This window comes from Wyeomyia smithii, chromosome 3 (genome assembly GCF_029784165.1).
Source record: "Wyeomyia smithii strain HCP4-BCI-WySm-NY-G18 chromosome 3, ASM2978416v1, whole genome shotgun sequence".
Lineage (NCBI taxonomy): Eukaryota > Metazoa > Arthropoda > Insecta > Diptera > Culicidae > Wyeomyia > Wyeomyia smithii.
In genome coordinates, this window is record NC_073696.1 from 204,576,865 (window position 1) to 204,602,965 (window position 26,101).

General features: G+C 40.3%; 1 protein-coding gene across 1 annotated transcript; it reads left to right on the top strand.

The window, feature by feature from the left end:
• The first annotated feature begins 17,681 nt into the window (after positions 1 to 17,681).
• LOC129729013 (uncharacterized) lies at positions 17,682 to 24,727 on the top strand. The gene is made up of 3 exons (XM_055687491.1): positions 17,682 to 17,751; positions 23,967 to 24,300; positions 24,365 to 24,727. The coding sequence occupies exons 1-3, from the start codon at positions 17,682 to 17,684 to the stop codon at positions 24,600 to 24,602; spliced, it is 642 nt and encodes a 213-aa protein (XP_055543466.1). The 3' UTR covers positions 24,603 to 24,727.
• Positions 24,728 to 26,101: the final 1,374 nt, after the last annotated feature.

Here is a 26,101-nt window from a genome sequence, read left to right on the forward strand (position 1 = left end):
AAAAACCCTTAACTTTTGAGTTTCATGAAGGTTGAACGTGTTGTTCAGAAGTTATTTAAAGAAACGTGTTCTGGAGAGTGTTTAACCTCACTCATGTTTCTCAGAGATGGCAGAACCGATTTCCACAAAATCAGTGTCATTACCCCATAATTACCCCATAAGACCTCATTGATTTTTTTTGCATTCGGACTATTACTTTGCCTGTTATGTTTAAAAATGTGAAATCCAGCTTTGAAAAGAACATATTCCGAAGACTACTTAAACTCACTCACTTTTCTCAGAGATGGCTGAACCGATTTTCACGAAATTAGTATCAAATGAAAGGTCTAGCTGCCTCATAACACCCTATTGAATTTCAATGTAATCGGTCAGTTACTTTGTTTGTAATGTACCAAAATATGAAAATCGCCAAACTTCATTATCTCAGAAAGTACACAACCGATTTGAACAATATTGGTATCAAATGAACAGGCTAGTTAAAGGTTAATTGATGAATTTTATAGTGATTAAACACGTGCGAAAATTGTGAAAAGAAACATGTTCCGGTGACTTTTCAAATTCACTCGTTTTCCCAAAAATGGCTGGACTAAATTCAACAATCTTAGTGTCAAATGAAAATTTTGGGTTTCCTATAGGCTCCTATTTCATTTGACTATAATCGTATTTTTATTCCAACCGTTATGTATTAAATTTTAAAAACAACGAAAGTCTATTATCTCAAAGATCACACGACCTATTTGAACACATATAGTGTCATTTGAACGGGTTGTCTATCAAACCCACAAGTTGGAAATTTTATAGCAATTTTAAATGTGGTTCAAAAGTTATGAAAAGAAACGAAATTCAAAGACTATTTAAAAGTGTAACTGCTTTGATCAATTTGGTATTGTGCTATTCGTACGTTCCCGGTATTGCTCGTGATTGAAGTGTACGAAATTCAAAGTCATTTCTTTTATTTCGCTATTTCTTCAGCACGAATATTTTACTCCTAATTAATAATTTTTTTAATTTTTTGCCTTTCTTCTAGAAATGTATAGCAATCACTTGCCAAACCGAAGATATGGAACCGTTATGTATTAAATTGTTAATAAAACAACGAAATCTTATTATCTCGAAGATTACACGACTTTTTTGAACATAACTAGTGTCATACGAACGAGTCATCTCTCAAACTTACAAATAACAAACTTCATAACAATTTGATATGTGGTTCAAAAGTTATGGAAAGAAAAGAAATTCAAAGGCTGTTTAAAACTATACCTGCTTTGATCAATATATGTGGCCACAATATCGTACCATTTGAATGTTCCCGGTATCGCTCGTGATTGAACTGTTCGAAATTAAAAGTCATTTCTTTTATTTCGCAATTTCTTGAGCATTTACATTACGTCAAATTCCATATTTTATACTTCTATTACAACATCATTATTTTAGAACCCAAAAAGTGAATACACATTTATAGGATTGAAGGGTTCATGTAAATCTATTTTTACAAATAATAAGTTTGAATGAGAAAGGCTGGGTCTGACCGCTAGGTGGATTAATTTGGGTTTTTTTTGCACGATTTGTCGTCCCCGCGTAAACTTGTTACAGTAAATAACATTAACGGTAACAGACTATAGTAGGCTGTTTTTGGAACAGTTTCATTCTTACACGATTTATTACGATGATTTTCCAAATAATGCATTTGACAAAGTCGCAGGCAGTAATTGTGTTTTTTCGAACTAAATTTCTATTTTTAACAACGGCTTTTTCCCGTTAAAATTCAAGTTCATTAAGCAGACAATGTGTGCAGTAGGGAAAGCGAAAAATAAGCGAACTGGAAATATGATACAGATTTGGAAAAACATGCGGTATATTGTTCCAAATCTGTTTCATATTTCTAGTTCGCTTATTTTTCGCTTTCCCTACTGCACACATTGTCTGCTTAGTAATTGTGTCTTTCTGAAAAAATACACTATAAGAAAAATTTATCTAACGAACAAGTAAAAAAGGCTAGCTAAAAAAGTGGTTCTTAGAAAAACACAAATATATTATTATAAATTGAATATCTACTTTTATTTTTTTTAAATTTTTTACAAGTAAATTTTTTTTACGGAAGGACATAACTTTGTTTATATGACGACTGAAACGGTTAGTTTAAGGGGGGATCCTACTCTAGAAGGTCGAAAAATCATGAATTTTCATATTTTTTTTTGGCTGTCTAGAGTAAAGTGAAGTGTTTGGCTATTTTGGCTATTGATTAAGGTATATTTAAAGATGTATTTTCCATGTCGTGAATGTAAATATAGTGAGTATTACACTGTTGGCAGCTGGGAACGTGGATGCTCTCTCTAAATCAGTACCTAACTGGTGGTAAGTTTTTCTCAGCTTCTAGTAGACCGATCGGGCTGAAATTATTTTTCAGTATATAGAAACATATTATCTATCTTGTTACGTAGCCGTTTTTGAAAATTCCAAAAATTGCCAAAATGGCGGCCATTTTAGTAAAAAATTTGTTTTTTTTTTCATAAAAAAATCACTATTAAAATAAAACATTGAAAAACTCAGATATCAAAAAGCGGCTACGTAACAAGTTAGATAATCCATTTTTACATGTTAAAAAAAATCAGCAAAATCGGTTCCGTAGATGCTGAGAAAAACTTACCACCAGTTGAAAAAACATGGTTTCGAGAAAAACACTGCCAATAAACCAGTCCGGACACGGACTGATTAAGCCGATAAACCCATTAAAGAAGGACATAACTATTATTAACAACTTTGCCAAAGACACTAAACCGATCAAACAAACCGTTTAGATGTTAAAATATTTTTTTTATCATTATTATGCATTTGGCGCCGAAAATAAGCCCGAAAATTTATGTCCCGAATTTTGTGTTGATACAAGTTAAACGTCGAGACTATTTACGTGCTTTCCCTAGTACAGTTGTCAGAATATCCTGATTAACCAGATATGTATTATTTAGGCTACATAAGAAACTGCTTTCGGGTCAAACAAATATCTTATCAAATATCTATATACAACATGTAAGGAAACATACTTAAATGACGTAGCATTTTTTTCATGATTTTCAAACCCCCTCTCCTCCCTCGAAGTATTTGGTCAAAAAACTTCAACCCCCTCCCCCCCTCCAGGGTCTGAGAAAAACGTACCAAAATACAAGCGGTAACATAAATCCAAAAAAAATACTTGAAAAACAATAACCATGTCTAGGGCGTCGTACATAAATTACGTAACGCATGAAGGGGAGAAGGGGGGTAGAGTCAGCGTTACTTATTGTTACGTAGGGGGGAGGGGGGGTAGTAGAGACAGTTACGTAACTGTGATGTTTGCTCTAAATTGAAAATTCCGGAGGGGGTCAGGCTGATCAGCGTTACATAATTTTAGGGGGGAGGGGGAGTCATGTCGAACGTTACCTATCGTTACAGAGGAGAGGGAGGGGTCTGAAATCAAGATTTTTAGCGTTACGTAATTTGTGTACGACGCCTAACTCAATTTATTTATCACTCATACACTTGTGACAGCATTTCATATGATGTTAACTTCGCTCTGGATTGTCGTCTTCTGCTTCGAAGGGTTTGTGTTTTAGTACGAGAAGGAAAGTTGTTTGTACAACTTCACGTGATCTATGTTTGTGAATGTTCCGGAATTCGCAAAATGAACCCTGCACTTACCAGCTCTGAAAAGAAACGAGTATCTTGTAATTTTCACTATTAAAATATACAAAGAAACATCGATTTTTGTTTTTGTGTTTTGTGTGTTTAAAAATCCAAACGATTGTTGAGCTTACAGAAGATTTCAGAATGCTGCAGATTTCGACAGCTCTCGCTGCAAAACATGTTTTAGTGTATTTTTAGTGAAAAAATCGGTCTTTCAAAATAAATGCTGCGTCGATTTCAATCCAACCCCTCCTCCCCTCCTTGTCACAAAACAATGATATTTCCCCTCCCCCCATGAATGCTACGTCATTTAAGTATGGTCCCTAACAGTGGGGCTGAGAGTGCTTCACCTCCTGCTATCTGCTTTTCTCCTATCGGTCTCTTTTCACTAACTGCTAACAAAATACAAGGTTCATTTTTCGTACATCCGTATTACATACAGGATAAAATCACTTGCGTCTGGCGAAACTGATGAGAAGCCTCTGGAACCCTGGAAAGATAGTCTGTGTCAATTTGACTCCTCGCTTTCGGCAGTGTTGGGCTCTTTTCGCCTGACCGTGCGTCAGTTTCTACTCGTTTTTTCTTAATCAATAAAGAAATATAAAAATCTAAATTAAAGGTTTTGTTATTTATCGTTGCGTTAACACCGTAATGATCATTCATAGATAATTCATAAAGAAAAAGGTGCATTTTCAATCATTTGAAAGTCGGGAGTCAATTTGACGTCCTTTTATCCTTTCACGCATATCGAAATATGATCTTTTCAGGGTTAAAGAAAGGTGGAGCCACTTGCAAAAAGTTTGGAAAACTGAAAGCAAGCTCGTGATTGGTTAGCCGCTGCCAATTGAGCCATCCAACCCGTGACTTGTCAGCCATCTCTTCCGGGTCAAAAGACTAGTCTTTCTCGGTTAAGTATTTTAGGAAATTTATTCAAGAAAGATTGGTTTTGTGATCGCCATGGGATGGCTGACAAACAATGGGTTTGTCTGGCACAATCTCACATCGGCTTACGGTAATCAAGTTTACAGTATGCACTTATGCAGCGGAAAAACATGCGTTAGTATCGATTTAGTTTGTGTCTTTAATGACCTGTTTTATTGGACAGTGTATCTGTTTACATTTACTTCAAAGTGCTGCAATAGAACATCGCATTGGTTTATTGCAAATAAGGTAAAATGTATGCGCCAAGTGATAAGGAGTCTACTGTTCGCCCAAAAGATACCGAAAGAAATTGCCGAGACCATTGGATGTCTATTTTAGTATTGTAGGGAAATTGGGGCAAAATTAACGTGTTGCTGACATTTTACGTGAACCAGACACTTTCTTATCGATTCCTGAAACTTTTTTACTCAATTTATGACATAATTTGACTACCACTTTTAGATATTAGCGCATTACCATTAATGCTTATACATACTCGATATTATTTCGCTTTGTGAAATATATTAGAACCATGCCAAAACCGTTTTCGTAGAATCATCATTTCGAGCTTTGATTTTGTCCGATTTAAGATCTGTTTTCTTAAAAAGATGAGTAATAAAATGCTAATATTTGGACAAACTCTTGGAATTGGCTTCAAAACAAAATGGCGTCGAAAAAACAGCAAAATTTCCGATTTCTTAAAAATTCAAAATGGCGCCACTGTTACTAAAGTAAAAATGTGTCCTAACTTGGGGGAATTTGTTTTTGCGTCAAAATACATGAAAAAATCATATATAGAAGCCAACGCAAAAGAAAAAGTTAATTTTTGTTGCACTGTATAAATTATTGCATTTTTTCCACCGCACCCTGTAAGAGGACACTTTTTCGTTACGTCTCCCACAGCCACCCCACAAAATTAAGACGTAGTCCTACGTCAAATGAGAAGTTTGCTTCGAACTTGTACATGCGATCACTCTAAAATGCAATAATACAAGTCATGTAATCAACAGTTCTGTGTAGTGCTGCATCAACCTTACGGTCATGGCTTAGCACAAAACGCTCCTTCACCTTACCTAGCATGCTAGAGCCGAGGTGGCTCGTGCTGTATCAAGAAGTCGTCTTTATTCCACTTGGTTCTGGGATGTATGACGCCATGCTCCCAGGCGTCTTATCACTCGTAGGTCAGTTTCAATTTGATAAGGTCATCGTGCACGCTGTGCTCCTCGTTTCTGGTGCAGCAAGGGTTACTGAAAAGAATCGTTTTAAACGGATTGTCGTCCGGCATCCTTGCGACGTGTCCGGCTCATCGCAATCTGTTCATTTTAACCAGGGCAGCGCGTGCAGCTCATGGTTCATGCTTCTACGACATTCTCCGTCTGTAGTCTGTACTCATGGGAGCAACTACGAGGGGGCTAGGGGGGGCTTCAACCCCCTCTAGAAAGTGTTTAGCCCCCCCTAGAATTTTCCAGAGAATGATTGTATTCAATATAAATACATTCCATACTACTTATCAGAGCATCAAAATCAACACAAATTGAGATGTCGTCATTCATTGGCTAAGAACTAGTTCTGCACCCAGGATCGTTTCTCAAGCCTAGCTCTCTTACTCATCTTACCACTTAGACAAGAGCTGTAGTAACTCGTGCTGTATCAAGAAGTTGTCGCCATTTTACTCGGTTTTGGGCTGTGTTTCACCAGTTCCTGCACCCCTTACTTTCTGGTGCCGGTAGGGTTTGCTGAAGAAAAGTTATTTCACAGGGTTGTCGTTCGGCATCCTTACGACGTGACCGGCCCACCGCAACCTATTGTCTTTCGCCAGGTGCGCAATGGGGTTCTCTCCAAGCAGCGCTTGTAGCTAATGGTTGATGCGCTGTCGCCGTTATCCGTCGTCCGTTTGTACTCCACCGTAAATAGCCCGCAGCACCTTCCGTTCGAAAACACGTAGAGGACTACCGGTTATATCAGGGTTTTGTAGTTTTTTGTATTAAAGTAGTCATGTCCGATCAGCACTGTGATTGGTGCGTACGTATGTAATGTCTGTGAAGAACGGGCCGTCGATGAGAACGTGGTCAATTGTTTTGCTGTACGTTGGTCGAGGAAAGTAGGGACTTATGACTGCCAGCACGTGGGAAGCTGCAAAGTTGGTGCATAGCTGGCCGTTGTCGTTCGTCACGGTGTACAGACTGTTCGGGCCGATCACCGGCTCATACAAGTCTTTCCTTCCGTTCATGTCCCCAAATACGATCTTGATGTCTCTACGCGAGCAGCTATCGTAAAGTTTCTCCAGCTGTGCGTAGAACGTTTCTTTCTCGGCATCAGGTCTTCCTTCGTGAGGGTAGTGCACATTGGGAATAGTGTAGTATAAAACCGCTACCAAGCTCATTGGTTGTGCCACCGCTTTGGTGGTACTGTGCCTTGCGGTCACAAATCCACCGTACCTTCTCTCCTTTCAGGCAAAGCTCCTGGAGCGCAACGATGTCGAAGTGGCGGGATTCTAGCTGATCCAGCGGAATCCAGTAGACATCCGGGGCGTTGAGCGATCTACTGTTACATGTACCGAGCTTCTAATCGTCGTCCTTATTTCGTCGGCTGGGTCATTGCCTATTGTTCCGGTTCGTTTTGAATTCTTGATTCTTCGTAGTATGTTTATTTTAGTATGCTGCCTTACTAGGGCTGCGATGCCTAGTCTGCGACGGGGCTGCTGGCGAGACACCGCATTTCATAGTTCACCCGTTCGGTGCGGATCAGTCGCTGTTTGAGCCGCCCCTAGCCCGTGGGGTTCAGACAAGCTACTCTCTAAGGAGAACAACTACCCCTTTCCTGTCAGTATACGACACAGTTCCCACCGGTTCACGGGTTTTCCCTTGGTTGTTCGTATCACAGTCGGTAACACGTGGAGGTAGGAATAGAGCATTATGCCTTGGACCACACTGGGGTCTATTTTATTCCAGCTAGTACGGGTGTGCTGTTAAAAAGCACTGCCCAGCCATTTACCAAACCTGGCTCTCCTCAATATCAAATCAGTGTTGCTGAAAGAGGTTGGCGTTGACGCTGTGTTCAAGATATTCAGTACATCTTTGGAGATTCTATCCCGAAGTGATTTTTTCTGCTGTTACGACACTATTTAAGCGTTATTAAATACGCATATTTAAACTCCTTTTTCCGTTTTTTTTTAAAATTACATACATGAAAACTAGCCCCCCCTAGAAATTTTCCTTAGTTGCGCTCATGTCTGTACTTCACCCTAGATGGTTCACAGCACTTTCCGTTCGAAAACTTCGAAGGCGCTGAGGTCCTCTGAGAGCTGTGTTTTCTAGACCACCGGTCTAACTAGTGTTTTGTACAGCTCTTGCTTCGTACGGCGGCCTACTCGATGTGTCTTACGAAGTGCAAAGTAGGCACAATTTCCCGCTTGTATGCGAATTTCGATCTCCTCGCTGGTGTTGTCATCAGCGGTCACAAGCGATGCTAAGTACACGAGCTCATCTACCACCTCAAGCTCATCGTTGTCTACGATGATCCGGGGTGGAAGGCTAACATTGTTCTCCTTGGAGCCTCTTCTTTTCATATACTTTATTTTTGACGCATGGATCAGTAGTCCAATACGCTTAGTTTCCGCTTTCAGTCTGGTGTAGGTTTTCTGTACCGGCGCAAAGTTTCGCATTGTTGAGCGTAATGCCAGGACAGTTACAACACTCTAGCTTGTCGCCCTTCTTATAGATAGATCTCCATCCACTCTTCCGGCAGTTCTTCCTCTTCCCAGATCTTGGAAATGACCCAGTGCAGTGCTCCAACAAAGGTTTCTTTTCCATGTTTGTAAAGCTCTCCCGGCAGGCCGCCTTTGCCCGAGGCCTCCCAATCTCCCGCTGAATCTCGTAGAGGTCGGGAGCTGATACCCGGTCATCTACTCTGGCTCTTCCAGGCCCGTTCCAGTTCCGCACTGATTGCTGCATCGCCGGTCAGATGTTCATCGAAGTGTTGCTTCCACCTGTCGATCACCTCGCTATCGTTCGTGATAAGATTACCTTCCACATTCTTGCAAAAGTCGGCTCGCGGCACATAGCCTTTACGGGATTGGTTAATCTTTTCGTCGAAGTTTCGCGTTTCATAAGCAGTGAATAGTTCTTCTAGCTCTGCTGGCGCTTTTTACGTTTCAGGATCGTGGTCATGTCGTTCCTTGCCCGTCTGTGCTTGACCGGCTTTTTTCTGTCACCGCTGTCTCGCGTTCGCCATCATACCAGTCGTTTCTGGCTTGTGGATGTCCTTGCGGGGGAAGAATGTGCTTCGAACTACTAATCCACGGGAAGCTGAAAATTGACGCATCTTTGACCGTTGCTCTTCGTCTCGATGTGCAGACTTTCGTGTCCGATTACAGGTTTATACAGGTCTTCCCCTCCGATTTGAGCATTAATATCCCCGATTTCGATTTTGATTTCTCGCTGCGAGCAGCTATCGTAGACGTCCTCCAGCTGTGCGTAGAAGGCTTCCTTTTCAACATCTGATCTCTGGAGTACAGACGCTGCACACTGGGAAAAAATTAACCGAAATTCCCATTAATTGGAAGCCGCTGGGCTGGCCACTTGAAATAGAGCTTTCTTATATGTAAAATTGGTCAACAAATCGATTGGTGATATTTTCATTCTGTGCAGAGCACGGAAAAAGGTCTATATTTCCAAAAATACGCAAAAATAGGGTGAGAAGGGGCAAAATAGACTTGTTCCCGTGCTCTACCCAAAATGAAACCATCACCAATCGATTTGTTGACTAATTTTATATAAGAAATGCTATATTTCAGGTTGCTAGACTAGCGGCGATTATTTAGTGGAAAAACCGGAAACCACATTTCCGTCGGGTTCGGGTTTGAACATTTTTTAAAATGTCGGGTACGGGTCGGGTTCGGGTTTGGTAAAAAAATATTCGGGTTCGGGATTGAAAATGCCGGACTCAGGTCGGGTTTAAGTTTGAAAACCCGAAACCTGACTATAAAACCTATGAAATCTCGGGTTTGGGTTTCAAAATTTCGGGTTCGGGTCGGGTTCGGGTTTCATAGAAATAAAATTTTCGGGTTCGGGTTTGAACTCTGTCAGCATGGCTAACGTTGTGCACTTTGAAACGTGTTTAACCAAATTTACAATGTCCACATTTGTAATATATCTAATGTCTTTTTTCTCACGCATCTATACCATGAAACGTTTTTTCATATGCATTAACAAAAATCATATGCAACTGGCGGCGCCTGAAACCGGATCGGTGTTTACCTATATAATTTCAACGCGGTTGTACTTAACCGGTACAACCTCATATATTTGCGCGCATCCAATTTGCCATGCAAATGTCACCCGTCTAGACGGATTATGAGTTCAAATGCTTGTAGCAGTTCAATCTTATCTACCGCCATTAATCAATCACCCGACTCAGATGCAAACGCATTGTAGCGCTCAGCGCAGTTCAAAAATGCGAAATATTCAATTTGCATTCAACGGTAAAATAGCGCGTTTGGCCTGGAGGGCAAAAATTCTTGCTAGTCGTGATTAGCTCCATGCTTTATGGCAGTAACCTATAATCGAGTTCAATTTGGCAACTCCGAGCCGAGTTCACAACATTTGACTCTGGAAGCCGATCGGCAGTCCTTTGTTTTATTGTCACCCAATAAGCGATTCTGTTACTAAACTAGAAATCGTTAAGCAGGTCGAATCTGGGGTCGATTGAATGAGCCTTTGTTCGGCAGTAGCAGTTTGGGCTGGTGTAAGGCAGCATCACGGCAGTGATTATGTTGAAAGTTAATCGGGCTTTCGATTAACTTCGAGGTTCCCACCGTGTTTTGCTAGACTGAAAGGTACCTATAATGTGAAGCTCAATCGAACGGTCAACAAGAAAGGAATTAGGTTAGGCATTCATGGGTGCATCTGCTTCTCGTTGGAATCTAGAAGAAAAGAAAGATACCTTGAATCTCCAACAGAATCGTATTCAGGGTGTGACTTAAAGTATTGTTCCTGGTGCATAACCTTCCATGAGAATCATAAATTCTACCTAGATGTTATTTTCAAGATGTACAGGTGCATCTTTTAATCGGTTTTCATATTCAAATAAAATCCTGCTCTGTCAAATGTCAACGGAGTTCGAACCGAAAGAGCAAATATGCATCGATCTGCCAACAAACATACCTATCCTCTTCTTGGTCACGACTTTCGGCAGCATCTTCAGCTTCAGCACCACGGAACACATCATTGTTAGTGCAAACATTGAACTACACTCACAACACAAAATCGTATTATCTACTGATTGAATGCAAAGCAAATGAAACTTTTATGGGGCAATATTAAATTGAACTGTTTAACGTGTTGCATGCATTCTTCTCAATTAGCGTGAGGTCATCGCAGAAGAGATCTGCATCATTTTATTCCTCACAGGTAGCTGACCTTAACACATTGATCGTGAATTTGTGAAAGCTTCGCACTCATCGTACCTTTGAGATGCCAATATTTATTTGCTCAATTATTTCGATAAATGGTTTGCCTTCATCAAAACCTGAACTTTACAGATTGTGTAACTTGGGTTCATTTTGGCAAATGATTTGGCACGATTTATTTTGATTTACCTTCAGCATTGTTACTGCTACATAATTAATGGCGTTATTTACACATGGTTTCAATTTATTTTTCAATCTTTATTCCGCAATGCAAATGCTAAGAGGAAGTGAAATGTGTGGACTCAAATTCACGTTCACGATGATTTACTATAATATCTTGACTTTTCTGTACCAAAATGAAAAGGACAACGTTGATTCTGTCAATTTTTATACACAGCACAGTGTTTTCCTGGCATTACTCGGGAGCAAAAAAGGCCATCGTAACAATTTTCCCACTCAACTGTTTAAAGGAAAAAAATTCTTTCTCATTTAGTTTCTTTGAAATATTTTTTATTTTTTCAATTCTCCAAATTACAGAGAACATTTAATAGTAAACCTAACTCTAACTCTAGTTTCATGATGATTATTTATTATAACGAAGAATGAAACTGTTTTCTGACGAAGCACACCAACGAAGTGACTAAATCTAAAAATATTTGAGAACATGTTCACAAAAACACATAGTTATTTCCGCAAGCTCAATTAGTTTGACATTTTGTATTATTTATAATGATTATTGATTAAGGAGAGCGTTGAAGGACCAATTGTTGTCGAACGTGTCACAGTTCATGTTTGTCTGGAGTATTATGTTGACCCTGCCAGAAAATCTGAAGCTACGCTTCAATGGCAAACAAATTCCCAGCGTGCTTCTCCAACAAAAGCAGTCTCAGGTTTGCTTCCGAGCCAGGCTGTGCCTTACGTCTAGGCCCATCGGACCTCAAGCATCTGCACTGCTAAAAGCTGCACTCAAAGCCCAATGATTTCGCTCGAGTGCCCAACTTTACTTCGCTCGGCAGCATTGTCAAGCAGTTCGTCGGTCCTTCTCTTCAGTTAGCGTAAGCATAAATGAATACATATTTTACTAATCAATTGCCAATCGGAACATTCAAACAGTCCAAATAACCAACCCAAACTCAGTTAAAAAGTTCAAGGCAGTTCCCCGCATCCGCCCACGTGCATGGCGCTGATTACCACAGGTGTTGACGGTATAATGTTGGCTCATTATCAAGAAATGGCGTGTGCCAAAGTTCATCAGAGGAATTCACCACCGTCACTCATTATTGCGCAACACAGCGGCATTTCTTTTGGCAACTTGAGTGGCCATCGCGGGCCGTCAGTCGGTCAGGTTGGGTTTGCGAATTATTGCCAATCTTTCTTACCCTCTATAGAGACTATATTACTGCTCTAATGTTTCTCCATCAGTCACGCCATCAGTAATCATTATTAGGGTTATTTTCGGTGCTCGTCGTGGGATAAACTGACTGCTCGAACGTTTACCCGTGTCCTTCGTCGTTGTGTTCACTCTCGGATGGACTGATGACGAGTTTTTTGCTGTTCCCTTGTGTGACCGAACGCAATTAATAACCCGATTACAGGCGCATAATTAGTCAATTTGGAAGCGAAACCTTCCCTTTGAAAGGGGTTGTGTTTATTTTTCATATGCCAGTAACCGTGGCGAATTGCAAGGTGTTCCTGGGCATTCTTCTGTGCGACGAAAGAGCAACGTGAAGTGTTCTACTAAAATGCCTTTATTAATGCGATTACCCGTATAGTGAGCGGATCAGTTGATTGCGAGGTGAACACATATTGGAAAGAAATTGTCAGTCTGCATCCATCTAGCAATGTGGCCGCGCTTTTCTCTTTGAACAGTAACACAAAAAAAGCTCAAAAAAACAAATTCAAATTTTTGAAATGTTATTTTAAACTGTTCATTGTTTCAAAAATAATTTAAATCTCTTAAAATGTTGGATGCATTCTAAGAATGATAACTGTAACCCGTTTACGCCCACGTCGTAAACCATTGCCGATCGTAAGCCGTACCCAGGTTGCCACGAAACGCAAAAAAGGAACTGTCGATCTTGATTTGCATGCTTTTTTCACGTTTGAATAAAAACCATTAAAGAAGATACCGCGGTGATGTTGAGTACAAGGATGAACTGGCTCTATTGAGCCGCTATTAAGCCGATATTTCACGGTTCAATGTCAAGTATGTGTTTTTCCCCTCACATGATGAGGGGCGTTCTCAGCTAAGACTATCGTCGGTAATACGAAATCAGAGTGCTGGTGATTTTTTATTTTTACACGATGATTTTGCAATTTCGACAGCCATGCAAATCCGATTATTCATAAATGGATCAGTGAAAAAGTTGTACAAAAGGTAGAGTAGAGCATGGGAAATAACAGCAGAACAAAATTCCTCTCTTACAGTATGAACCATTCGAACCTAAAATGATTCGGAAGAGAGGCTTGTTTAAGATTTAGACGATAGTGCGTGACAAAGTATTGCATATTGCAATAATCAACACATGTAATTCGACTTTGTCAACGGATGAAAATCCCAATAGTACATTTTGCAATTATTTGAACAACAACAAACAATCGTTAAAAGTCAAAAAAATATAGCATAGCTTTTCTTTTTATGCATATATTTTCTATGGAACTACAAAACTACCATCTACAAGTTTATTGAAGACATCCATCAAACAAACCGTTCTGATTTTAAACATTTTAGCAATCATCAATACCAATTTTACACAAGCCCTTACCAAAAATTAGTCACGATCAAAAAAAAAATACTGAAAAAATAACAAATGACACCTCTGGGAACATCTGTGCACAGTTTGAGTCCTATCAAAAATTGTCACATTTTTGATGGTTGGTGCTTTGGTTGGTAATTGGCTGGGCAGTGCGTACCATCTGTACTTCGGGTACTCGCAGACATAAACTCCTATTCCTATTTGTTTGTGGTACTAATCGGGTGAAGATCATGGTTACCAACCCGTGGGGGAACCTCGATCCGTGTGCTGACCGGGAAAGGGGAGAGGCTCAGGTTAGGGGCGGCTCAGGACAGCGCGTGACCTGGAGCGGGCGGTTTAATAAAGAAACGATTTATCTCGGACGCTATAGCCCAGATGGCAGCCTCATCACAAGACTCAGTTGCGTGGCCCTAGTAAGGCAACCTACCTCAACAGTTAGGGTAAACAAGCATAAAACGCCACTCTTAAGAAACAACGTCAATGTTGTAGTTAGGTTTATAATATCAGCACGAATAGAGGTAGAAAACGAACAGTCTCGGACCGGCAGCAGGAGCTTGCCCAGGGCGTGGTAAGGTCTCGTACACTGAGCCGTCGACTCCCCGTGAAAACCACGATACCCGTGAGCAGCTTCGACGGAGCGAATAGGGGCACTCCTATCACCCAAACGTACTAACTCGCCCATTGGGACCGATACCAGTAAGGCTTCAATTAGGGCAACTGTTCGCAGTGTTGACGATATGAGTCGGTACACGTTCTATACCATGATATAGGGCTGGCACCTGAAGTCGTGTGACAACGGCTTGAAACGGCAATGTGGCGAACGGCTGCAGGGGTCTCCGTCCCGTAAAAAAACCTGGCAGGCCTACGTTGCGCGTTCATTGCTTGGTGGGAATCAGATGGTGAGAATATGTTCTAGGACTACGCGCAGGTTCGGGCCTTCTCTTCAGGAGAGACTCTCCAGATAGAAAACATGGACGAAACCGCTAAAGGGTGCGACATTGCACAAGCCCTCGAAAAGAAATGTGGGAGTGGTGGTGGCCGTAAAGGCAATTCGCCTCCGAAAGGGTCCTTATGGGACTTAGGGTACCCCCATAAAGTTTTCATCGACAAAAAGAAGCAAAGCCTTGAAGAAAACCACGCTGAAGGTCGGTTGGTCGCTATGCCCGCTGGGCATCCTCCAGCAGCCTAATGTATGCTTTAGATGCTTCGAGAGGGGACATGAATCCTGGTCGTGTGAAAGGCTCGATAGGTCCAGTTTATGTCTACGCTGCGGTGGTGCAGGCCATAAAGTGCAGGAATGCGGAACGTCACAGGAGGCCTCAAGTGCCCGGCTACCAAGCCGGCTTCTAAACCACAGGCGTGAGGGTGAAGTAATTGAACATGAACCACTGCTACGAGGCACAACTACTGCTATACCAAGTATACCTACTATACTATATATACCAATTCCTACCGCAAACGGTAAGTGGGTAGCAGTAAGTCCGAAATGGCGGCCATATGAACGACAGACGGGTTCTTGGTTCAGAAGATCGTGTCGACCTCGAATGAGGGCTACGTGATTGCCAAGGTGGACGGAGTATTCTACTGCAGTTGCTATGCTTCGCCGCGTTGGTTCGCTCATATGGTCGATCGTGTAACTGTGGAACTAATGAGGCTCAAACCCTTGATGGTGACAGCTTAGAGAGGACCAGATCTTGTTGAAAGCTTTGGCGAAACTCAACTTAGATCTGGCTAATGTCGGTGCTGAAAGCAACTACAGCAGAAACGGCGCCGAGTCGATCATCGACGTCCCGGCAGCCCCGGACACGAGACGGCAAGTGATGGGTAGGGCCAAAACCCCAACCACTCGCGGCTGGAATATATCGACTTTTGATGCCGTTGTATTTGCGGAAGTAAGAAAAGGGAAGGGCCGCTTGAGTGCAGACTAACTAGTTGCTACACTATCGCGGGCGTACGACGCCGCAGTGCCTGATCTTGTCCGCCTAGAAAGGGAAGGCCACCGGAGTCACCACAAATAGCGAGTGATGGCAGCCGCGCAGAGGCAAGTGTAACGAACCGTGAACTCATGGAGAGCGCAAACTCCCTAAAGATAAGCAAGGCACCGGGAACAGACAGAATCCCGAACCTAACCATTAAGACGACTACAAAAGTAGCCCCCGGGTTGTTCAAGGCCTGCCTCTTCCCTGATAAGTGGAAGCGAAAGACACTGGTATTACGGCCGAAGGCCGGGAAACCACCAGGTGACCCATCGGCATATAGACCAATATACAGCGAACAAGGTGCTTGAGAGGGTAATCCTCAACAGACTGGTGAGATTCACCGAGAGCCAAACCGGTCTGTCAAGCAACAAATTCGACTTCCGCAAACGTAAGTCTGCGGTGGATACTTTTCTCTTCATCACTAAGACGGCCGAGGTAGCACTCCAGCAGAGGAGGTGGTCGACAGGTGGAAGTAGTTCTTCGATAAGTACCACAATAGGCAACGGAAGGAGGCGCAAGAGAAATTAACCTTAAAGTGCTCATAAACGATAGCAGTGTCCGAGTTTCCGACATTCTGGAGAGCGAACAGGTAATTGGATCACTCAAGAACGATCGAGCCGAAGGCAAGGATAGACTACCAGCAGAGCCCTACAAATATGGTAAAGAGGCACTAGCAACCAGGGCTTTACATTTTCGAGACAAAACAATGAAACTGAATATCTCGCGCTGTCATTTCGATTCGAACAGTTTCATTTTCACTTGATTCCTTTCGGCTACTGTCATCGAATCATTTCTATCTCACTTTCCCGTCTTTTGCTCATCGGATCATTTCAAATGAAACTGATGACTATTTCAATTGACGGAGAGAGAGACTCTTTCATTTTCTTCAGCGTCTCAATTGAAATTAGCATCGCATCGCGTCGTTTGATGATAATTTTCTAATACCGCAAGCCGTAGTTAGAACGGCAACGGCATCCAATAAATACGTCAGGCAAGTTCCGATCAATATTTTCTCCATCTTTCCTATATACGCGTGAAGTACTGTGTGGAAGCCTCCTGTCTCCGTCAGCGCTCATTGTAATTTTCAATTGAGAATCGTCATGTGAGAGTGATGCTGATAATCTCCGCTTTCAATTGAAAAGCGTTTGTATCAATTTCAAGCCCTTCAGTTGTCAAAATCAAAGCAAGAGCTTTCGACTGGGTTTCATGTGACCCACGAAGTGCTCGAAAATGATACAAAAGCTTTTCAATTAAATGCGACGGGTCAAAGCGTCGGTGGCGAATAATGCACGACTGCGGTTTTCTGAATAAATTGACATGACTTATCAAAGCTACCTTGGACCGAGTGATGTGTTACGTATGCGTAACGGGGACACTCTCAAATTCCTTCGAAGCGCGAAGAGGGTTGAGACAAGGAGATGGACTGTCCTGACTGGACTGTCCTTATTTGACATTGCTCTTTAGGGTCCAAGCCGACGAGTGAGCATCGTACCGATAGGAACGATTTCCAAAAAAGGTAATTAACGCATAGGCTTCGCAGGCGGCCTCAACATTATTACAAGAAACTTTACGACGACGACTCGAAGTGGTATGTTTGAGATCTCTGGTAACCGCCGATAAAACATAAATATCGAGAGATCCAACGAACATTCAAGCTGGAAATCAGGCCTACTTTGTCCTCCGCAGAATGCTTCGATCCAGGAGCATACACCACCGCACGAAACTGACGATCTATGCGAAAACCTAACTAGACCAGAAGTAGGTACTCTATGGGCTTGAAAGTATGACACTGCTCATGGAGGACGGACAATATTTGATGGAGTTCAAACCGAAAACGGGGAGTGGCGCAGGCGTATGAACCATGATGTATGTATGATGCAGGTACTATTTAAAGACGTTTCAATTGTGCACCTGGCGAAGTTCAGGAAACTATAATGGGCCAGACATTTCATCAGAATGCCGGACGACCGTGCGGTAAAACAAGTTCTTTTCAAGGACCTCTCCATCACCAGAAACAGTGTCGCAGGTAATTGGCAAAGAGTTGTCCAAGAACGAGTAAAGTGGAGGAAAATTCTTTATACGGCACAAGCGATCACGGCTCTAAAGTGGTGAATTGAGTAAATAATAAATTGCTTTGAATTGTTTTACTATTATCATGAATATCCCAGCACCAGATCTTGACATTTTATGCATTACATAAACATTTGGCATCATATTTGAATATTTTTTATAAGTGAGCAATTCAATCAAAAACGTGGTTCTGACCCCAAAAAAAATATTTCAGAGCCGTAGTGCCTTCAGCAAAGTTGATCCATTATTTATTCTCCATCTTATAGAGGTTGCAATTTCGTAATTAATCCACTTAACAGTGAAAACCGAATTTTACTTTTTTTTTCATTTTTGCGAATAAAAATTCACTTTGTTCAGCAAAGTTGTAGCACATTCTATAATAAACCACTTCGTCAAAGACACCATACTTCTATCTGCCTATTTGAATAGACTTTTGCAGAGTTTTTTACAGATTGACACTAAAAACAATTTTTCAATAGAACATTTAGTAGTTATTTTCTACAACTTTTCAATGTTCTGCAATGTTGATTACTGTAACAAAATAAACAACATCATCAATGAAAGTTTGTTTTTATCTCTCATATTTCTTGGTTATTAAAATTTTTTTATTAAAATAATGCACTAAGGGGCCGTTCCTGCACCACGTGGTCATATTTTGATCACTTTCTATACCCCCCGTACCCCCTCGTGATCTTTCGTGGTGGTTTGGCCAAACCCCCCCCCCCCCTTTTGCAACTTGGTGGCAACAATAAATATTAAGTCAGGAAAAAAAACACGTGGTCATTTCGTTAACCCCTCCACCCTCGTGCGTGGTCTTTCGTGGTCTTTTTACAACCCAACACCATCTACCCCCCCCCCCCCCCCCGGGCCCTCTCTTTATGACAACGTGGTTTTGGAACGGCCCCTAATTTACTAACAGATAGCTCCAAAACCTGCAGACAATTGACAATCAATTGAAAATTATTAGGTTATAGTGACACTTTGACCCGTCGTTTTCAATTGAGAAGCATTTGTATCATTTTCGAGCACTTCGTGAGTCTCATGAAAACTACTCGACAGCTCTTGCTTTGATTTTGACACCTGCAGGGCTTGAAAATAAAGAAGAGAAAAGAAATGAAAAGAAGTGACCGTGACATACTTTCACATGACGATTCTCATTTGACAATAAAAATGAGCGCTGACGGATACAGGGGGCTTTCATACAGTACCTCATGCAAACACAACAACAACAACAACAATATCGCACGCTTAGCCTTGGGGCTAATAGCGGTCTCGATCAACTAGATTAGTTGAGAGAATTCGTTATCGATATTGTTTTTGACACATTTTTGCATGTGTAGGATAAGTACAACGATACACCGTGCCACTCGATCGGAAACCGAACCCGATATCACAACCGTGTGGGAAAGCTAGCCGACCGACATCGCTAACAACAGAGCCACGGGGACCACAATAAACACAATAAAGTATTTTTACACGATTCTACACAGTACCAATAAATGAAATTTACAACTAATACAAATGAAAGCACATAACGATTTCTAGCACATAAAGTGAAAAACATATATAATTTCACACCGTAAATAATGTACAATACAGAATCGTTTTAAGACATGTAACTTTGGACGTTAATTGATATAAACTTAAATCTTCGAATATAAATATGCATGCAAATTCACAATATATTCATTTACTTTGCATGTGAACATAATGCCACACGGAATATTACGTGGTTTCCAATGCTCCATTTATGTGCATTTAAAGTAATGTAAATTTTCTTTACTGTGTATGTATTGTGCAAAAATAACCACGTTATTTGGAAAAACGACGTGCAAAATACCGCGTTATTCAGAAAATCGTCGTAAAAAACGTGTAAAATGAAATCGTGTAAAACAAAAAACCGTGAGAAGAAGACTTTACTGTATATGGAAGAGGAAGAAATGAAAGTCGTGACGATATAAAACGGAGGACGCCAAAACCAGTTTCACAAGCCGAAGTAGTTACCTTGATAAATAAAAATTGTCCTATAATGTTGTAGTCCTGTGAATCTTAAGCAACAATGCACAATAATGTTTTTTTATCTTTGAGATAGCCGATTCAGATTGTAAAAACACCGTTTTTCTTATTTTATAATTAAATTTTCACATTTCATACTGCAATGCATTTCTGACTCTACGTATGTATGAAATTCCAATAATATGTTACTACACTAAAAAATAAACGAAAAATAAATCTTCTCGTCGTTCTTGCAGGTTAGGCATTCGTACAAGAAAATTAGAAGAATGGGGTCCAAAAATTTTACACGGTTTTCTGATTTTTATATATCAGTTGAAAGAGTGCAATTTTCTGAGCAAACCGTGATTTTTAAAAAATGTTCATCGTTTTCCTTCGATTTTTAAATGAAGAATAAAAACCGCTCGAAATGTCTTAAATGACAGTTCTCTCATATACCGTACATGGGCGAAACGTCATCTAAGACCTTTCGTGCAGTTTTTTTTTATCCTTCATTTAAAAATCGAAGGAAAACAATAAACAATTTTTAAAATCACGTTTTGCTCAAAAACACGGCTTTTTCAAATAATATATAAAAACTGGTATAGCTTTAGGACCCAATTCAGAATTCGGCTTTTATTGAAATTTCGAAAACTTCAGTGCTAACTACCTACTAAGAGAAAGACAGGCGAACCGTCTAAATACTGACTGACACTTCTTTCAACGCTTGCTTTTGTCCTGGGAGTGGTTCAACAGTAATAATCATAATTTTTATCACACCAGCTATACTGCCGCGCATAACAAGTCCGTCCCATTTGCATTTTCACCCAAATTGAGTTAATAAGCGGAAATGGTAGCTAACTATACGTAGTTTCGTAAGACTAGACGAGCTCAACAACTTTGTCCAGAAAAATTTCAGGAAAACATCCAAACATATTGTCCCATCTAGTAAGAAATAATGGTGAGAAATAATATAATGAGACGTTTTTCTCGGCTTGCTGAAAATGCAAATGGGACTGACATGCTATGCACGGCAGTATAGTAATTCAATTTTTATTGTGAAGGGCTCGAAGTTTGAAACTATTCGATGTTTGAATCAAAACGATTTCTCGGTATTTTTTACTTAAACTTTAAATAATTATCTTGAATTTAATCCAAAAATATCAAAAATCGATCAAGTAGTTAAAAAAATATGTAGAAAACACCAATGTTTCTTTATTTTTTATGCTTTGTGCAACGTGAAAACCGACGATCACATTACGCGACGCGAGACAAGACATAATTAGGATTCAACGTAACCTCAATCAGAAAATAACCGCTGAAGTATTATCGATCAGATCAGTCAGCCACAAATCTACACCCAAGTAGGCCAACATATTTTTATCAAATTTGTTGTTTTGCAAAATTGGTTTACCTCTCATTCTGTAGAAAATTTTAGTATTACCAGGAAATTATTAGTCACACAGTCTCTGCAAAAATGGCAGTGGTGGGCACCGCTAATCGAAAATTTAGCGACGCTAATCGCTAAGTCGCTAACCGGAAAATTTAGCTCGATAATCGCTAATCGCTAAACGCTAAACCCACATTAGCGGAACTTTCGCTAATCGCTAATCGCTAACTTTTTAATATGTAAATAGTCATATCGCTATATTTATTGCTCGTGTTTTGTAAGATTTGGACCACACTGATCTTTTTTGGTTAAACAAACGAAAACCATTACTTTTTAAAGCTATTTACAGTAAGAGGTTGACGAAACGGTATTCATATTTGATTTTGTAAAAAACAAGAATAACAAAAGTTATTTAGCTTGCATTGAAAATAGATACTCTTAGGAATGTTTTCATAAAAATTCAATTATTATCTGAATCGAAAAAGTAGAACCAAAGTTGTCATAATTTCAAGCGCATTGCAATTTACCAAAGTTCTTGTTGTGCCGAAAATTCAATTTAGACCTTGTGCTTGTTCTTCAAAATGCTCCTGTGGCTTGTACGATAACTGGATCTCCATTCTAGGGTAAAAAAACTGACAAAAGTAACTTTCGCATTAAAGTATGCTCATCTTTCGAAGCAATTTACGTACGCCACACACTGGGGCAGCCTCATACAAAAGCTCGGACAAAACCTAAAATTTTTTTTCCGGAATTAGGCTCAAAATCGATATTTTGTAGAAACTAGAATGCCTACAGACCAAGAATCAAGCATAGGTTGTAAAGAATTCGCATGTTTTAGTACATCGTGAGGTAGGAGAAGTTGGGGTTTAACATTTCATAAAACCAAAAAAAAAATTTCGATCATCTTTACCAACCTACAAAATGCAGGAGCTCCCGAATAATAATGATATAATGCATGATATCTCTTCAATATGAGTTAAATTAAAGGAAAAAAACTTAGATAGCTGAGTATATCCTACTATACCACGATTGAGCACAACGTTTCACGCAGATAAAAAAACCCAATTTTTCATTAATTTCAAACATTTGAAAAAATGATTTACCAGCGAGTACCCACTCTATATTCTTCTCAAATTTGAAGATGCCAGCCTCAGCTATTCAAAAAACCCAACTTTAGCTGCCACTTTTTGCCTATTCAAAAGTTATTCGATTTTTGGTACAGCATGCTTTTAAGTATAAATCATGCGTTTCGCGGCAGCTTTCTATGAACGAATTCGTGAAGCGCACATCCAAAAGTCCAGCAGAGTTGAAACCATACAAGATGTATTAAACGGTATGTTGGTTATATCTGACCCCTTTTTCGTCCAGTTTTAGAACAAACATCGATTCAACTGATACCCGCAAATCAAAAAAAGCGGTCTCCTCCTTTACGTTGAAAATGATATGGAAGACGATGAATTAATGTTTCTGTAATCTATGCAAATTCAATCATTTTGTTATATATCATTAATCATGATCAATACGTTTAGAATGTGTATGTGTATGTGTGTGAAATAAGTAACTTAAACTTTTTTATGCATGACTCAAACAATTAAATGACCCTAACAACTGATCTAAGAACAAAGAATTGCTTAGACTTGAACTTGAGTAGCAAAAAGAATTTCACTTTCAAAATTGAGCGATCTAGATCAAACAGTAATCCAGGCATGTTGTACATGAATGTACTAGGAATCCTGCCAAAAAATTCGCCTGAAAATGTCAAACCTTCTTGTTTTGACATTCTAGATATAAAAGTCCTCTGGATCAAAACATGATGTGCAAAATGGTAACTCGTATATAGTTGATCAACTTCGCGTGATACTTGTGACCTCTATTCCTTTCCGACCGAGCCTACACAATTGTGTAGGTAAAAAATGACGGATAACAAAACTTAAATCAAAGTAATTCCTATATAAAAACACTTGCTTGCTTCAGTTTCTTATTTTTCGTAGCAGCTGCGATGTTAACACTAGCTTTGTGAGCAATAAAACAATGAATAAGACTTTCAAAAAGCGGAAGAGAAGGTTTAGTTTAAGTCACCTTCTATCTACGCATTCATATGGGCCCGGTCGGAAAGGGCTATAACATGAATCTAAATAGTTATTAGGCTTATTTTTTTAAACAAAGTGATTTAGATAAGTATAAACTGATCTAGACCAAACATTGAAGATAGATCACAATCATTCAAACAACTTTGCCGAAGACACCAATAATCTATGATTTGAATTTGAGCAGTTGTGGGGTTTTGTTTTGTGAACAATAAAATTAGTTCTATCTCGTTAACAGTCAATCCTACAATTTTGATGTTTTCGACAACTTTATATCAATTGATGATATGAACAGCTTTTCTGAAGAAACAAAATGGCTAGCACCATTTTTTCAGAAGATAGATGTCAGCGCCATCTGTAGGAAGAAAATTGAAGCTTCTCGAATACATTTTTCATAAAGATATTTTTATGCTGTACAACATTGCCGAAGACATAAACACTGTGGAAACAACCATTTATAAGTAATGAGGTTTTGTCTCACCAACATACCAATCTGCCCCACTGTGCGCCATCAGCAATTCACAGTTTTTCTAAATATTTCTATTGTCGCTTCTCTACAAAATTTAGCGAATTAGCGATTAGCGTTTCGAAGGCCAAAATTTTAGCGACGCTAACAGTTTCGCTAACTAACTCAAAAACAAGCGAAATCGCCAAGTCGCTAACTGAATTTTAGCGTCGCTAATTAGCGAATTAGCGAATTAGCGGAATGGTGCCCACCACTGAAAAATGGCTATACCAACATCTTTTGCGAATGCCACAAAGGTCATCCGGCGGAGAACGGCGGAGATTACCTGTGTCCGCAAAAAACAAATCCCAGTGATGACATCGATACAATCAAGCCACTGAAACGACATTCGTCGGAATCGCCCGGATTGAGAAACGGAACTATTCCCCCACCGGAGGAAACCAATTCGCGTGTCATTTCTATCCGTCGATTATTCGAAGAACAAACGAATAGCAAAACTGGCGCCCGTGCACCGCTTACATCTGATTCTAGCAGTGCAACCGACGACGAGAAACCTGCTGATCACCGGCGGTAAGATCAATCACTAATAGGCTAAGCTTTCAAAGAACAAATCATCAACAAATGTCTCCATCAGTATTGTGGCAAACCGTGCCTCCCGGGACCCTATGGGTAACGACGACACCTCAAAGTTCTATCGGAGCCACACGCAAATAGTCGACATTCCGAACGGCGTAAAGATCATCACGACGATCCACATCGACGATAACCTTGGACCGGAAGAACCTTCCGCATTCGAAACTGTGATCTATCCTGAAAGCGAGATCATCAAGCGGTTCGAGCAAGATTGTGGTGCGATCGTTAAAAGAAGTTGAGGGTTGATTATTTTAATCGATAAATATAATTCGTTGGGGTGCACAGAACGCGCGTACACGCAAGCCGTACGTTAGCAGTAAATGTCAAGGTGTAATTAATTTACTTTGAAAGAGTGACAATTAGATTGGGCGTCGCTGGTTTATCAATTTATTTTTTTTATAATCTGAAGATTTCATTTTATGTACATGGAACCACTATTTAGGCCCAATTTAATAGTGATGCTCTCCGACCTTTGCATGCTCTACATTGAAGGGAAGTTTTCATACCAGTCATAATTTTTTAATTGATTATTTCAATGCTCTCCAATCTGATGGCAGTCATCTGTGTGGTCGACCCATCGGAAGGGAACCGCCGTATGGCCTTTCAATTTGCAGATAAACAGCGTCAATAATTGAGACTCATTCGGTCAGGGTCTAAGCGTTTTCCATCATAGCGCCGTGTGGTTATATTAAGCTTCAATTAGGGCACCTTCTGAATTGCTTCTGAGTAGACCACCGAAGGAGCGCACAGTCACCGGAATCTGTCTTCACGATTCGGAAGTAGTAATTGAATCAGCCGGTTTGATGAGCAGGGAAGATCATCGCCATTTGCGGCTATTTGAGTATACCCCTACATCAACTTAGACATGAAGTTCGTGGCCGGTGAAACCAATCAGGGAAGAGGCCAAAATGTTCGGTGACGTAATTCGTCTTACCTGTTTCATTTCTCTCGATTGTGCAAGACGTTCAGTTGAATAGTATCAAATTATAGTATAGGCAAAAAGGTAAATTATGCGCCAACCGCGGCGCTAATGCCCAGTGTTACTGTCGAGCGCATGTTTTTGTTTGTGTATCATGCAGGCACAATGTTATAACGCTTATCCCTGACTACCTGTTTCTTAATTTTGCAACACAATTGCTCATGGGCTTATGATTAGGCATGATCCAATCGCTGGATTCGTGAAGAACTTGAACTTTCAACAAAAGAGTGTCCATATCACTGCATACCGTTTAGGGATGGCGATGCCCTTATAAACTGTGTATAGAGTACATTCCTTGCCGTAAAAGGTGTTTTCTTGAAATGGTAATCCCTCAAGCGTGCCACCATGCATCGCATCTAGCTGCCGAGGAAGCTCTATCATTATCGATGGCTCATCATTTGATTGAAAAAAAAGAATCCAAGCACTGTTTGTGGTTAATTGTAGACTAATGTTCTATCGCAGTCTGCATCTAATAACACATTAATGGCAACACTTTTCGTAGCGATGACGATGATCTTCAGTGCCGCAAGCTCTGTAATTAGTGGCTCAACTATCGGAGCTAGATCCGGACCCTGTAATTCAGCAACTGATTTTTCCCGGGGCATTTTAGCTATACGAATGCATCAGCGATTTCGTGCATCAATGTTGCTGTGATCGGGATTGGAAAAAATGTCAATGATGCAGAATGTGTACCTACCTATGACTTTGGCTGTTACACGGTTCGGTTACCACATTGCACATAAGACGGTCCTCATATAG

Coding starts and splice junctions, on each gene's coding strand:
- LOC129729013 (XM_055687491.1), top strand. CDS start 17,682: ATGCCGGACGACCGTGCGGTAAAACAAGTTCTTTTCAAGGACCTCTCC. Junction 17,752..23,966: donor CACCAGAAACAGTGTCGCAG/GTAATTGGCAAA, acceptor TTAGCGAATTAG/CGGAATGGTGCCCACCACTG. Junction 24,301..24,364: donor AAACCTGCTGATCACCGGCG/GTAAGATCAATC, acceptor TGTCTCCATCAG/TATTGTGGCAAACCGTGCCT.